The 16004-nt window shown below is 40.2% G+C and overlaps 1 protein-coding gene across 1 annotated transcript in view; it reads left to right on the top strand.

The window, feature by feature from the left end:
- Positions 1 to 15087, top strand: part of cobll1b (cordon-bleu WH2 repeat protein-like 1b) — a 172945-nt gene extending 157858 nt beyond the window's left edge. The window contains exons 13-14 of the mRNA XM_080199172.1: positions 4666 to 6278; positions 12554 to 15087. Coding sequence (XP_080055298.1) covers positions 4666 to 6278; positions 12554 to 12778 — 1838 coding nt within the window. The 3' untranslated portion in view covers positions 12779 to 15087. The remainder of the gene's footprint in view (positions 1 to 4665; positions 6279 to 12553) is intronic.
- The last annotated feature ends 917 nt before the right edge of the window (positions 15088 to 16004 follow it).

Genomic DNA, 16004 nt, shown 5'->3' with positions numbered 1-16004 from the left:
AAGTAATCCCGATTTAAACAGGATTATCCTCAATTTTCTTGTTTAGGTACATATGTATGTGCATTATTAGTATCAAATGCCTGCCTCTACGTAGGTGACACTGGCATTTTGCACTTGCTGTCCTATCTTGCTAGACCACGCTGTAGGGAATTAAGAGCCAATCATATTGTCTGGATTAGGGTCACTTACAGGCCAGACAGTGTCTGGAGGGTGTACATAAATCTGCTGTGCTTTGAATTTAGCCCAAATTAATGGGACTCATTGGGTAGGATTTTGGGGATGGCGAGCAATCAGCACTTAATTGAGTGTTGATTTCATCCACCCTTGGAGTGAAGTCTGGCCCTGGGAGTTGTTGGCCAATTAGATTGGTCAACAGCTGTTTAACACTGCCACTCGCAGCACTGTGGCACTGCCTGGGGTTAAATTCCAGGACCTTCGAGAAGGTAAGTCCCGGGGCCAGTATAGTGGAGGATGCCCAGGATAGTTGGGAAGTATCGATTACAGCATCAGGTGGGTTCCCAGAGCTCTGACATTCTGGGGAGAGGGTGCCCCAACTCTTGAGGGGGGCCTTCAGAATGTATAATTAAATGCCCAAGATAGGGAAATGTGGAAATGTCAGTTTCTCACCATCCCCACACCTGCTCCCCAGCCTGAATACTGAGGCTGGACACGATGAGGCCATTTAAGTAGTCACCTAATAGGCGTTTCCTACCTGCCCAAGCAGGCAGTTGCATATGGTGTTTGGCAAGGTGAATCCCATCGATTCAACTTTACACTCCCCCACACCTCTGTGTCTCCTTTGGGGGAGCATAAAATTCTGTCCATTAATTTAGTTCAACTCTTTCTTGGAAAAGCTATGACAATTAATGTTGAAATCGGATAAGAAAATACTTCGCTGAAATCGGAGGCGCTCTTGTTAGCTAAAGTTAAGCACATAATTATGTAAAAAGCAAAAGAAGTTCAACTCTGCTATGTTGTACAAGTATTCCATTTCCCAGCTTTGGCATCCCTTACTGAGGGGAGAAATATTTTACTGTATGTTACAGCCTCTCTCCTGAAAATGGCATTTCTGTGGATACTGTAGTATAGTGTTAATTTTACCAAATGAGTAATCCAGAGGCTGGGACTAATGATCCAGAGAATCTGAATTCAAGTCCCAGATTAACAGTTTGAGAATTTCATTTCAATGTTTATAAAATCCTCAGATGAAAACTCATATCAATAAAAATGACTATGAAGGTGTCAAATTGCCTGTTCATTTATGTTCATTAGGAAAGGACTATATTGTGACTCTACAACACTTACAATGTAATTAATTGCCTTCTGAAGTAACATTGCATGCTTCTCAGTTTCTCTGGTCTATTGGGGATCAGCAATAAAATACTCAGATTTGATAAAACAGTGCTTTGAGAATAATAGTATCGTTTTTGGTTTAAAATAGTTTAAATTATTTTAAACCAACTTAAAATGATCAATATCCTTACTGATATGTAGCCAGTAGTATTTTAACATTATCCTTTTGTTTTGCTGAAACCAAATTTCAAGCAATTGTCTGTGAATGTCTGTCCATCTGATGGTGCAAATCTCCTTTTAAATTACAATAGAAAATAACAAATATGCCTTGTGATTGCTTGACTCATAGAATTGTAAAGTTGTATTGCAATTATATGGAGAAACTACTACATAAAGCCTTCAAAAAAGGTTTACTTCTATGCTATGTGAAACTTTGAATACAGAATAGAGGGTGAGAGCTACAAACTGGTAAAAGGACATTCTGTATAAAGTATCTCTGCAAATTGTGAAGCTAAACTTCCAGACGTTCTGGAAGGAGGCAGATGCAATACTGGGGAATGATGCATTAATATGGCAAGATAAGAACATAAGAACATAAGAAATAGGAGCAGGAGTAGGCCATCTGGCCCTTCGAGCCTGCCCCGCCATTCAATAAGATCATGGCTGATCTGTCGTGGCTCAGTTCCACTTTCCCGCCCTCTCCCCATAACCCTTAATCCCCTCTCTTATCAAAAACCCATCAACCCGCTTCTTAAAAATATTTAGCGAGGCAGCCTCCACCACTTCAACGGGCAGAGAATTCCAGAGATTCACCACCCTTTGAGTGAAGAAGTTCCTCCTCAACTCCGTTCTGAACTGCCCCCCCTTTATCTTGAGGCTGTGCCCCCTAGTCCTACTGTCTTTTTTGAGCGGGAAGAGTCTTTCCACCTCTATCCTATCCATCCCATTCATCATCTTATACGTCTCAATGAGATCTCCCCTCATTCTTCAGTGCTCCATGAAAACCAAATTGATGCAATGCTATTGAACCCAAGTACATTCTCCTCAATTCACCTAACTCACTAGATCTCAAGACCTTTCACAAGTATTCCTAGAATCCCTTTGTAATATATCTTGAATCCTCAAATATTTCCCAGACCCAGTCATCCTGCTTAGAATTGTCCCCAAATCCTCCATCCATGATCTGCCTGAGTGAGGGCTTCATTTCCAGCACTCAAGTTCCAGAGCTATGCCCAGTGCTGATAAGTCAGTGTACCTGGGAAGATCCCCAGTCTTTTTAAATCTGTGATGAATAAGAATCTGTTATTGGCATCAATTCTTCCTGTGACCAGTTTGAGCGTTTGTAACATAGACAACAGTATTGGGACCCTTGCTTTTCCTGATGTATATTAGTGTTCTAGATCTTGATATGCAAGGGAAAGTTTCAAAGTTTGTGTATGATACAGAATTGGTAGCACTATTAGGAGGACAGTGTAGAACTTGAAAAGAACATAGACAAGTTGTTGGAGAGGGCAGATAAGTGGCGGATGAAGTTCATGCAGAGAAGTGTTGGGTGATTCATTTTGGTAGGAAGAATGTGGGAGACGATACAAAATAAGGGGTACAATTCCAATGGGGATGAAGGATACAGGGGCAGAGGGATGTGGGGGGGTATGAGTACATAAGTCATTAAATTTAGCAGAATAGGTGGAGTGAACAGTTATTAATAAAGCCTAGGGTGCTATATATTTTAAGTGGTATCAAGTACAGGAGAAAGGAGGCTCTGCTGAACTTGTACAGGACTCTTGACAGACCTCAGTTGGAGTACAGTGCACGGTTTCTGGGTGCCACAATTTTTAGGAAGGATGTGAACACATTGGGGAAAGCACAGAAGAGTTTACAAATATGGTTCCAGCGATGGGAAACTTCAGTTCTGAAAATTGATTGGAGAAATTGGGATTGTTCTCTTTGGAGAAAAGACTAAGGGGAGATTTGATAGAGGTATTCAAATCCATGAGGGGGCTGGACAGAGTAGATTGAAAAAAAAACTGTTCCTGCTCGTATAAGTATTGAGAAAGTGATTTGCAAAAGGAACAAATGCAATGTAATAAAATGTTTTTATTACGCAGTGAGTGACTCTGGTCTGGAATGCACTGCCTGAGGCAGGTTCCATTGAGATGTTCAAGAGGGTATTAGAATCAAACAATGTGAAGGGTTATGGGGTAAAGGCAGATGAAAGACATTAAATAGTAGAGAACTGGTGTAATGGCCTCCTGAAGCGTAACAATTCTAAACAGGCCATTCAGCCTCAAGGTCTGTGCTGCTGTTTATGCTCCACAGAATCATCTTCCCACTATATTTAGAATAGTGAATCTCATTGTCTAATATTTATTTGTAAAGCAGCAAGATGTAGAAATGTCCTGCAGTTTGATCTGCATCTTTATCTTAATCACATGTACGTCAGTGAATCACCAGGAGAGATGGATCAAAATCATATAGTTCCATGAGTGCAACTAAGTATTTGTGTACATGATACAGAAAAGAACATAAGGTGCTTTTCTTTCTCTGGGGGTCATCTTACTTAATTTAAACAGAATAATCTCTCTGACCCCTGACTTCTAGCCCAAGACAGAATATTCTGTCCTACAATCTCCTGTCTCCTCAACCTTCATATGACATCTTGATGTTTAACTGCTTTTTGCTGTGTGTGTCTTTTTTCTTTTTAAATAATAATTCAGAGCAGGATTTTCTGGCCACACTCACTCCTACACCGGAAATTACCACCTGAGGTCAACAGATCTTTGTGTGGTCTGCCTCCACCTGCTACGATTCTCATGGCAGGTGGGACAGGCAAACTATGCCTTCAGAGTCAGCAGTTGGTCAAGACTGACTACATGTTGCCTTCTCTGGGAAATCCATTGAGTTACCAGGTCAGTGGCTCAACTGAGTTTAAGTTACTAGGATTGCCTTGCCATCAGGGAGTGCCACTGGTCACTTGAATTGCAAGTTATCTCTTTTTTTTTTTAACCCTCAGGACATTAATTTCAGATGCCCAGTCATAAGAAGTACACCTGGGGGCCCTGATGTCCTGTGACTGGTATCCTTTAAAGCAAGCTTAAACTTAAAAGGCGTTTTTAAACATCTCCTGCTTCTAGGCCCTGGCGTAGAATAATGACCACAGAATCCTGAAATATGATGCTCACCATTAGAAATGCCATGGGAGATTAGTGAATGACAGAATGTTCAGCCAAATAGGTATTGGGCTACAGTGCTTTCGCTGTTTTGTATCTGTATTATAGATTAAAAATGCTTGTGGAACTTTCACGTATTATTGATGGTGATTTTCCTCATATGAGTAAACTGATCATATCCTTTGCTTGCATCTTATTTTAGTTGGAGACCCACCAATTTCTGAAAACAAAAATAGCGAGGTGCATCAGAGGGATTCTGATGGAACAACCTCCATGTTACCGCCAGATAAAGGAATAGCAGAAAAGTTGACTCAGACTTCAGAAGCGGCGAGCATTTCTAAAAATACAAGAACCAGTCCTGTGCCAAAACAGTTTGCCAGTTCTCCATCACCTAATGCTGAAGACCAAAATAAATCTTTGGACAAAATGGAGATCAATGTTGAAGAAATCAGTTCTAAAGAAGTTGATAAAACACTGGATTTTCGGAATGCTCCGTGTACCAAAACAGTTGATGGCACCATTAGCCCTTCATATGATACAACTTTAAAAGATACTCCTGAAAATGTACAACGTCCGCAAGTCAATAATTTCACTCTGCCAGTGTCTCCTGAGCAACAGAATTATGTGTCTGCCGCAACTAAGTCCACTGACTCAAACAAATCGGGGCTTGCTGGTAAGCAAGATACAATGCCTGTTGTGAATCAACCATCTACAGAACCATCGGCATCCACTGATTCATGTGGATCATTGTCAAACAAAGATACAACTAGAAGTCCAGACAGTCCAACCAAGATTCCAATGCTATACAAGAGTGAAACTGAGCCTAAGCCTAAGCCTTCGAATGAAATCACAAGAGACTATATACCAAAGATCGGAATGACTACCTATAAAATTGTCCCTTCAAAGTCTTTAGAAAATGAAACATTTGTCACATATGGATTCATGCCACAAGCTAAAAAAGCAGATGAAGAAACATCCTCTTACACTTTTGTGCCAGAGTCTGACATGTCAAAAGTGCCAACAAAGCAACCTGAGACATCAGAAGAACCTTTATCAAGCGTTATAAGAGAACTGGCTGCTTTTCACAATAGGGCTCACTTTGATACAAGTGCAAAGGAGATTAATTCGACAACCCGTCACTCAGAAACAGCAGATTCCACATTGGTTGCTGACAGTCAAGCTGTGCAACCCAACCTAATGGTTAATAGAACACAGAGTACTTCAGAGAGAAAGATGAAGTCTGGATCTGTCTTCCTCCAGCTGCAAAAAAGGAACTCAGGGAAATATGTTACCTCAGCACTTGCCCGAAGTTCGAGTTTACCTTCTCAATCCAGCTTGGATCGAGAAAACACATCATTAATAAAGGAAGAAAATGGAGTCCAGCGTCAGGCAGTTAGTCCGACAAACGTAGATGGCCTGGATGTTATCATTCCACCGCCACCAGAATTTGCAGCTGTTTCTGAAGGGGGCACCCAAAAGGAATTGTCCAAATCTGGTGAGAGATCTGCATCTCGACCTTCAAAACCTCCCAAAGTACCAAACAAGCCATCCTTCCGTGTAAAATTAGGTGACACAAAATCTCTCGGAACTACTGTAGCTGCTACGAAAACACATACCTCTACCTCACCATCACCTTTTGCTCTTGCGGTATCCTCAGCTGTCAAGAAAACCCAAACAAGTGCAGCCTGTTCCTTTAAACCTAAGATTGCTGTAATGGATTCATCAACCCCATCTTCTCCCACTAAGCATGTTGACAGAGAATTGCATCTGCCGCCTCCTATTCTCAATGAGTCCAATCACAACATAATAAAACAGGTAAGAATATTACAACAATGGGAAATTATTTACCAATGTTTGACTTGCAACAAATCTGTTGTAGTTTTAAGTGTACTTTCTTCCTCTCTTACCAATTGCTATGTGCCTCTTAAACTCCAATATGCGCCTAATCAGTAATACAATTAAGTTTACAGCCAGATTATTTGGAGAATTTTGAGTCAAATATGAAGCTTTTTTTTAGAAATCTGTGCAAATATCTTTGTGCTATATGATTTTAAACAAGCGATCTCCTGTAATAGTGCTCATTTTAAATCATATGCACTACAATAATAGGAATATTCCGTGAAGTTAAGCACAATCTATTACATTATTCATTAGGACATAAGGCCGAATTGGTGTATACAGCATCTTGAGGAAAACGTTGAGTTGATTACATTGGAAGGTGCTAATACTGGAACCCAAACTGGCTTTTATATAAGAACACAGGAGTAGGCAATTCAGCCCCTCGAGCCCGTTCTGCCATTCGATATGATCATGGCTGATCTCCATCTCATCCTAACTCCACTTCCCTGCCTTTTCCCCATAGCCCTTTATCCCACTTTTGATCAAATATTTATCTATCTCTTTCTCCAATCCATTGATTCTGCATTCACTGCATTCTGGGGCAATGAATTCCATAGGTTCACAATCCTCTGAGAAGTAGCTTCTCCTTAGCTCTGTCTTGAGTCTTGAATGTCCCCCTGCTCTACAAATATGACTTATTGTTTCTAAAGTGTAATGCTGCAAACCGTTCTGACTTAGAAACTTGATTTGAGCCTGAATCCAAGCATGATCCAGGTAGAGTGCATGCAAAAGGTTGATGTTAGAACCACAGGAAATAACCCCAGTAACAGTGAGTGCCAACTGCAGCCCTGCAGGTAACTCTCCAGTCATTGAAGGAGATGAAAAGATCAAGGAGAGGGAATGCTCCTCTTGGCTCCATGTTCATTTGAATAAGAGTCTTTGGGAGAAAACTGACTTTGGCACGCTGAGGTCAGACAAGAATAATCCTAAACAGAGGCATAAGTATGCTGGATAGAGCTAAGTAAGCTCTTGATTGCCCCTCAATTAACTTAATTTATAGTTGTAGTATGTAAACAATAAACTGAAATAAAATATAAGCCAAAAAAATCTTTAAAGGATAGCTGTTTGTGTCAGATCTATAAACCTACCCTTTAATCAGTTATCTTCCACTTGTCATTGACATTTTGGATTTTTGCTCATTAGCGCTTTGAATGATTTATTGGTCATTTACTCCTCAGAGTGTTGTTGGTTTTGGTGACAAGTGAAGTCCTGGAATTGAGATAGTAACAGTGAACCTCTACAAGCACCTGCCATAAATATCCACATTAGCTGTGTCAAAAGTGTACATGCATGTGCTTGGGCTGTTAGGTGAATGATGAAATGAACAGACTTTCCCTAAATTACACCTGCAATTTAGATTTTGCATCTTTTAGCTCAGGAAGCCCCCGTGGCTTCAAAATAAATGAATTTCCTCTAAAGATGTGTACCTCTCTGACAATGTGCAGAGGAATTAGATGTCAGGAATCTAAAAGTGAAAAATGGCGTTCTTTAGTTCCCTAACAACTATCTTCAGTCCACAGCGGAGTTTTTAAATTATTACAATGGTGATGAGATCTCTCACTGTCCTGCAAGAAATACCATGTGCTAGGTCCCAAATGGAGCAGATTGTATCTTGATGCAAGAACCACTGAAGTTAGATGCTTCCAAGTAGCAGGCAAATAATTTTGGCTTGCTTCCACTTAGAATCTTTATGTTTACTTTGTTTTGTAACTCTGTTCTGAACAGCTAAAATAATATATAATTGTAGCAAGACCTTGACAATTAACTAAGTCAGCATTCCTGATAAAAGGGGAAAGATACTCTGGCAGGGATGATGTAGACCTGAATGAAATCAGGACTGTTATTCAATGCCAAGAAATTCCAGATGTCAAAAATTCCGAGTTTACAAGTTCAGGATGTACTTGCTGGTCTAAAGTTTGCATAATGCAGTGCTACTATCCGGGGACAACTACTTCTTCAGAAGTCTAGATCTGTAAGATTAGTAATACTAACGGGTCCAGAAGCTCAATTGGACTTGCTCGTAGACTCTTAAGTTCCGGAGTGAAGGCTCTTGAGTTATCTGTACCATGTTACTGAAAAGACACCATCCTACTAAGTGGAATCACGTGGAATCATAAAATTCCAACAGGGCAGACCAGGTCATTTGGCCCATCGAGTCTGCACTCACACTCTGACAAGAGTATCTTATCCAGGCCCCCTCCTCTCCCCATCCCTGTAACTGCACCCATTTCCCGTGGCTAATCCATCTAACCTACACATCTTGGGACACTTGAGGGGCAATTTAACATGGCCAATCCACTTAACCTCTCATCTTTGGAGTCTGGGAGGAAACTGGACCACCCGGAGGAAACCCACACAGATACTGTGCAAACTCCACACAGTCATTCAAGGCAAGAATTGAATCCAGGTCCCTGGAGCTGTGAGGCAGCAGTGCTAACCACTACTACTATGGTGAACGTTCAGAAAGAATGGTATAGAAAATTGTGCCTATAATTGTTTCCAACTTTCGTATCCTAAATACCATGGCTGCAATTCTCCAGCCATTATGCCAGCAAGAACAGAAAATCTCTGTTCACTGCAGCGAGATCAGAGAATCCAGCCCTATGTCTCTTAACAGGTCAGAGTGTTCTTTTGCAATGCAATCATTTTATCAGGTTCCAACTGCTGCATATTCAAACTTTAACAAAGCAAAAAAAATAAAAAAAAATTAATTGTAGCATTTATTAAATCCAATTGATGCTGCAGCTATTTCTTAAATAAAAAGACACACATTTGCTTTTTTTCTTAAAGACGTACCAAATGATGTCAAGGCCATAATTTGTACTAATCCTAATGGTAGTATTGAATGTGACCAATGAACAGAACAGGGACAGGTGGGACTGTGGAGTTGAGGTTACAATCAGATCCACCATGAGCTTTTTAAATGTTGGAGAAGACTCCTGATGCCAAGTGGTCTACTCCAGCTCCTAATTGGTGTTTAATGATAGAATGATTATAGCATAGAAAAAGGGCATTGAGCCCCATGTATCCATGGTGACTCTCTGCAAGAGCAACTTGTCAAATCTCACTCCTGTGGACTTCATTTGTCACTAGGCCTTTCTTTTTACTTTCATTTCAGCTGCTTGCAAGTTCACCTTTTGGAAGTCCTAATTATATCTACCTCCATCACACTATGAAGCAATTAATTCTAGATCCATCACTTGCCATGTAAAAATAATTTTCCTCTTGTTGCCATTGCTTCTTTTGCCAAGCACCTTAAATTGATGCCCTCTGGTCTTGATCCTTCGGCCAAACGGAACTTCTTTTTCTCTATCTACTCTATAGTCTCCTCGTGACTTTTAGAAACCCTGTAGTGTAGAAGAGGCCATTCAGCCCATTGAGTCTGCACTGATAACAATCCCACCTCGGCTCTGTCCCCGTAACCCCACACACTTACCTCACTAATCCCTCTATCTTGGGACACTAAGGAACAATTTAGCATAACCAGTGCACCTAACCTGCACATCTTTGGATTGTGGGAGGAAACCGGGGCACCCAGAGGAAACTCGTGTAGGCACTGAGAAAATGTACAAACTCCACACAGACAGTGACCCAAACTGGGAATTGAATGCAGGTCCCTGGAGCTGTGAGGAGCAGTGCCACCATGCCACTCATTTTGACCACCTCTTGTGAAATCTCCACTATATAAACAATAGCCCAAGCTTCTCCAATTGATTCATGAAAGCGAAATTCTCTGTCTCAGCATCCACTCTTAAAAGTCTTTTCTGCACTTTCTGTAAAATCTTCAATCCTTTTTAAGGTGCACTGTTTAGAATTGGACACACTGTTACAATGAAGCTAAAGCAAAGTTTTTTTTTATAAATGTTCACCATAACTTCCTTGCTTTTGTACACTGTTCATAAAGCCCAGTCCTGCAAACCATAAAGTCCTGTGTACCTTGAGAAACATTTTCTCACCTGTTCTGCTGGCTTCAATGGCTTATGCACACACATCCCCAGGTCTTTCTTTCAGTAACACCCTTAGAATTGCATAATTTATTTTGCGTCTTCTCATTCTTTTTACCAAAATATATCTCTTCACACTTCTCTGCATTACACTTAATTTAGTACATGCCTGCACATTCCATTAACCTGTTTTAAGTTTAAAGTTCATTTATTAGTGTCACAAGTAGGCTTGCATTAACACTGCCATGCACTTTACTGTGAAAACCCCCTAGTCACCATGCTCTGGCACTTGTTCGGGTATGATGTGGGTATGCCGGCGTTGGACTGGCGTAAACACAGTAAAAAGTCTGACAACACCAGGTTTTAGTCCAACCTATTTATTTGATAGGTTGGACTAAAACCTGGTGTTGTCAGACTTTTTACTTGTTCGGGTACACAGAGGGGGAATTTAGCATGGCCAGTGTTCAAAATCAGCACGTCTTTTGGATGTCCTCTTGATGTACTGTTGAAGAGTTTCACTATTCTCACATTTTGAAACACTAATGTTATGTCATGTGAAAACTTTGAAATTGCATCCTGCATACTCAGTTCTCGGTCATTTCACGTATGTCAAAAAACGTAACGACGCTGTTACAGACCTCAGTAGACTTTCAATCAAGTTAGTTAAACGTAATTTGCCTTTAGAAAATCCATGCTAACTTTCCCTAATGAATCTACATTGTTAATTTTGTTCCCAATTATTCACTCTAAAAGCTTTCCCATCACAACTGATCAAGAAACTTCGAGGGTTGGAGAATGGTAGGACTTTCAGAATGTGTTTAAAACATCCGTTTGTAGCCATTCCTCTTTGGCAATGATTCTGGCTTTTGGCTGGCAAGCTAATCACACAATTTTACTTAGTGATATAAAGTTATTGAATGTACTTTTCATTAGTTATGATCTTAAATGATGAAATTTCAAGTAAGGGCCATGATGGTTGCATTTAAAGGTTTGACATCAAAGACCTCAGCAAGTTAACACACATCCTAGTATGTAGAGCAGTTGTTGTGACCACACTCGTATTGCAGTGCGGTGCAGGCCATTTACCAGCAACACAAGAGCAGTTAGAGAATCTCCATCTGCAATGGCTCTGCCATATCTCCTGCTGGGAGGACCATCAAGCAAACACTAGTGTCCTTGAAGTCGGCTCCAGTGACATTCGGACAGCACTGCAAAATCAATTTTGATGGACTGGACACTGTGTCCGGATGCTGAAAACCAAGTCCTGTTTTCCCCAACTCTAAATGGCCAGTGTTCCAGGGAAGACAAAGAAAATGCTTCAAAGGCACTTTGAATTTCTCCCTGAATTACAGCAGCATTGACGTTAGTGACTGAGAGGAGTTTACTATCAGTCATTTATTAACCACCTCTTAATGATAAGGCAGAGTAATGGCAGAGAAGGAAAGTAAAGAAACAAATTCTGCACTCTGGATCCTACTATCTGATGGGACATCCTTCCCCAAAGATCTGCGGTTCAGTCACCTGAAGAAACTCGCGAACCTGAGTAGACATTATCATCAAACAGTGGAAGAGCCATTGATGGTGATTACTTTGCGTAGCATTACCTGACATTGAGAGCAGAGGTTGGGAACTCCAAATCCTGACAGACCCAGGATTTCCGCGCATGCGCAGATTGGGAGCGGGCCGCATGTGAACTGATCTGCATCTCCATTTGAGTCGAGAATAGGCCTGGCGTGCCTGTGCAATAAGGGAAATGGAATGAAAATGACCAGTGGTGGTGTGCCAATGAAAATAATTGTCCCAGGTAGAAGACGGAGAGGGATCAAGAGAGGTTCCAAAAGGAGAGAGGACAGGGAGAGGTTCCTAAAGAGCCCCAGATAGAGGAATTATGGGGTGTGGTATGGGGGGGGAGGGGGAGGGAGGGCCTGTGAGTTTAGAAATCCTGTCTGTGTTCTGTTGATTTTATTCACTAAGCAAGTGTATTGAATCTCAAACTTTGTCTGCTTTAAATAAACAGTGTGTTGTCCCTAACCCAATTCTACCAAAAGCTTGAGGGTCTGGTCAAGGATCCATATTCAGGATAACACAATATGCTTAATCTGACTTTAATGTACTTATTGCAGAAGATGGGGGTGCAAGCAAGGATTAAAATCTGTTTTTTTTTGTCTCTACGTTTGCAGAATTTGTCATATTTGTCACAGTAAGTTGATGCATTCTGAATTTCAATGGTCCTGTAATCTTTTACAGACTTTATCTCCTGAAAGAGAAACAGAAAAGGATCACTACAACCTGGCAGGAACACAGGCACAGCAGGTACAATCAAAGTTGCCATCTCCTTCAAGAGAATCAAAACCTACTTTAATTTCCCAAATGAGTGACCCAGGAGAAATTCATCAAGCTGTACTGGATGCCATTCGTTCAGGAGAAGGAGCTGCCAAACTTAAAAAGGTGGACACCGTTTCCACAGTGTAACTACATGCATTAACAATTGACTCAAACTAAGTTGACTATATTTTTGAAATTAATTCCAATAGAACTGAAAAATTGTCCAATAATGATAAAACTGTTAAAGCACATAGTCTTTCAGTATCTTCTTGCACTATGCATTGTAATTCACTGGAATACGAGAGGTTCTGTCTCAAAATAGACTTGACGTGATAACTCAACTGTTAATTGTGAACCTGAAAATACAAATACTATATGTGTGGTATGTGGAAATTATGTGCACTTGTAATCAAACCAATCCCAGCTTCACACCTTTTATTATAATTTCAGTATAAAATTCACAGTTTTGCATTAAAATTTTATGCTGTACATAGAAGGATACATTAATAGTAAAAAATACACTTTTGTAATAGGACTAAAAATATTTTAATTGCAATTGAAAATATTTTGTCATACTTTTTTAATTCCAATTACTGTCTTCAGCCTTTCTAGTTTTTATAATTTAGTGAAATGCCTTCCAATTGTTCAACAACAAACCAACCAATATTTTTGGGTTTCCTGGTGAACGTTCAGCAGTGTTGTATTTCCATGTTGTAATTTCAGGTCTCTGGTGTTCGCAAAACCATGGACTGGATTTTTCCAGCCCTGTTGCGGCAAGACTTGGACAGGAAGGAGTTGTGGGAGTGGAGGGACGTGGGTTGGCAGAATAGGGAAAGCCATCTTTGGACAGTTCACCATGCATTCTCACTGCCAAGCCACTTTTCTATGGGTAACCCAGGGCCTGGACCTAAATTGGCTACCTGCATCTTGGAGGCACGCAGCCAGCTGAGATAATTAAAACACTAAGTGTTGATCTACTGGACACGCCAGCGTTTTGCAGTGGTAGAGACCTCGGCATATCTGGAGGCCTCCATCATGATGGTGATGGCTTTCTTGTGCCAGTGCAGAGGACAATGAGAGGCAAAGCTTCCATGCCCCAAAGAGGGGGGAGACGGGCAGGATTGGCCCAATCCCACAGCCCATCTGCTTCACATGGCTGGATTCTCCCTCAACTCTGAGGGGCTTTGCCACACTCAATTTTTAATTTAAATTCATGACTCCCTGAGGGAACCTCAGTGTTGAGGTGTCTTCTCAATCTTTGACCTAACTCAACAGTGCCCACTTCTGGTGGTGTCTTGAGGCATCAGAGTTGCTGCCCTCTGATTGGGCTGCCTGCTACCTTTTAATAGGGCAGAAACAGCCAATAAGGAGGCCACCTTCAGGAAGATTGTGCCCTCAGCTTGCTGCCAGCTAATATTGGGTTCGTGAAGCCTGCTGTAAAATCCAGCCCTGTGTCTCCCAACAAAAGCTCTGCAGTGAATTCTTCCCTTCTGCACCAAGTAGAAGCATTTATGGGGCCCCTTGGCTTGCACTTTACTGCAAACTCAAAGCCAAATCAATAGGTACTTGATTGTGTAATAAAAATTTTAGAAATATATATATATATAAAATATTTGGTGAAAGCTTTCTGTAGATAGAAACTAGCTTGTTCTGTTATTAAACTGTTACAAGGACGGATGTCATATGAAGTGTTATGCAATGGATTAAATTTGACATAGATCTTCTGCCTTTAATGTTTTAAAGGTTAGTTTGATCCAGAAATATCAGTTAGTTAATTTTTTGTGAAGAAATTGGTCGTTCAAGTGAGAGTAAAATGAAATAATTGGAAATAATGTATCTAATATCACTCATTGAAGCAATTCACTCAACTCATCATATTCAGTGCTTTACTCAATCAATGGAAAGCTATGGGATGAGGGAACAGAATTCTGAAGTTTAAGTATGGCTTAAGTTGCTAATATATAATTAATGCTTGTCTTTGCAAAAAGTGTGCAATATTTATGTTGAAGTAAAAATGCTGTCAATATTATTTGGGCTCATATAGTTGGATATGTCCACTTTCAGATTTTGAATATATTTTCTGATTTAGCACTGTATTTAAGAATTCACAATTTCCTAAGACCTACAATATTCAATGTTTCAATTTCTGTACACTAACAGCATATATAATATACAATTTGAACCTTAAGTTCTTTACCCTCAACTCTAAATTTTCTTTCAATCTACATTCTCAATGTTGAACGAGAGAGATCAACTTCTGTCTAGTTTGTTAGTGAATTATTTTTGAGCGGCAAGTATTGGAATTCTGAAAGATTATAAATAAATGGAAGCTGATCCAATTTCCTTGGTTAAAAGTAATGTACTCATTTTGAAATTTGTTATTTTCCTACTTTGTGCTAGTTTCAGCAATTGACTTACTGGAATTAAGACTGTTGCAGCCCTTCTGTAGACATTCAAGTCCACGGTTTAAAAAAAATCAACTAAACTTTGTTAGTAATGGAGTTGTACTGATGAGTTACAAAGTGCATGATAATCTTTCCAACAGTACAGTCACATTTCCCAATGCCAACATCTTTCCTTACTCACAGGATCACTGAGTATCATTTCTCTATATTGCACATTATTTCCAAGAATACAATTTAAAAAATAATGACAGAACTGATACCCACTGACTGACTTAACAATCTAAACTGAGGCCAGTGGACCAGGGAAATCCCAGATTTGATCCAAGTGTGGCGAGCTGGTTTTTTCAGGCTAATTGGTGGTAGGTGTGATGAGAGTGACCAAGGATCCCCTGGGCTCTGAGAAGGAAAAAGTCTCCTTTTGCAGCATCACCTACTCCGATAGGAAATGTATATATGTGCAGATATCTGCTGAAAAGGTGATGGGTTTCATCTGTTGAGGTTTGCAATCAAAATATTGTCTTTAAACACATGAAAAATCATTTATCATCTGTACTCCAGCATGATTTTAATGTTTTTGAGTGAGTAAGAGTCACAGAAAATAACATTTTGTGTTCTGTATTATTCAAGAATGTATGACGTTTGCCCCTTCTCCATAGTGAGAAGTCTTCAGTTTCTGTCCCTTGTCTCGGTCACAAACTAGGTTTGGAGACTGGATATTTAAGAACTTCTTGTTCTGGATTGTGAACACTGTATTTTGATAGTCTCCTTATATTGTTCCAGAATGCCTGACTTCTGAAGGTACTTATTTCATTGCTTTATTCAGTACTGTAATACAGAATCTATTTGTCCCAAAGCCTTTCAGGTTCACCTTACTAGGTCCAGGTAATTGGTTTAAATGGGTGCGTTCTCTGTAAACATCTTGAACTGCAGCGTAGTTATTTTATTATCTGCTACACCTTTAACAAACA

This window comes from Carcharhinus amblyrhynchos, chromosome 11 (assembly GCF_965287045.1).
Source record: "Carcharhinus amblyrhynchos chromosome 11, sCarAmb.v2.hapA, whole genome shotgun sequence".
In the NCBI taxonomy this organism is placed as follows: Eukaryota; Metazoa; Chordata; class Chondrichthyes; order Carcharhiniformes; family Carcharhinidae; genus Carcharhinus; species Carcharhinus amblyrhynchos.
This window is presented reverse-complemented; position numbering and strand designations above follow the sequence as displayed.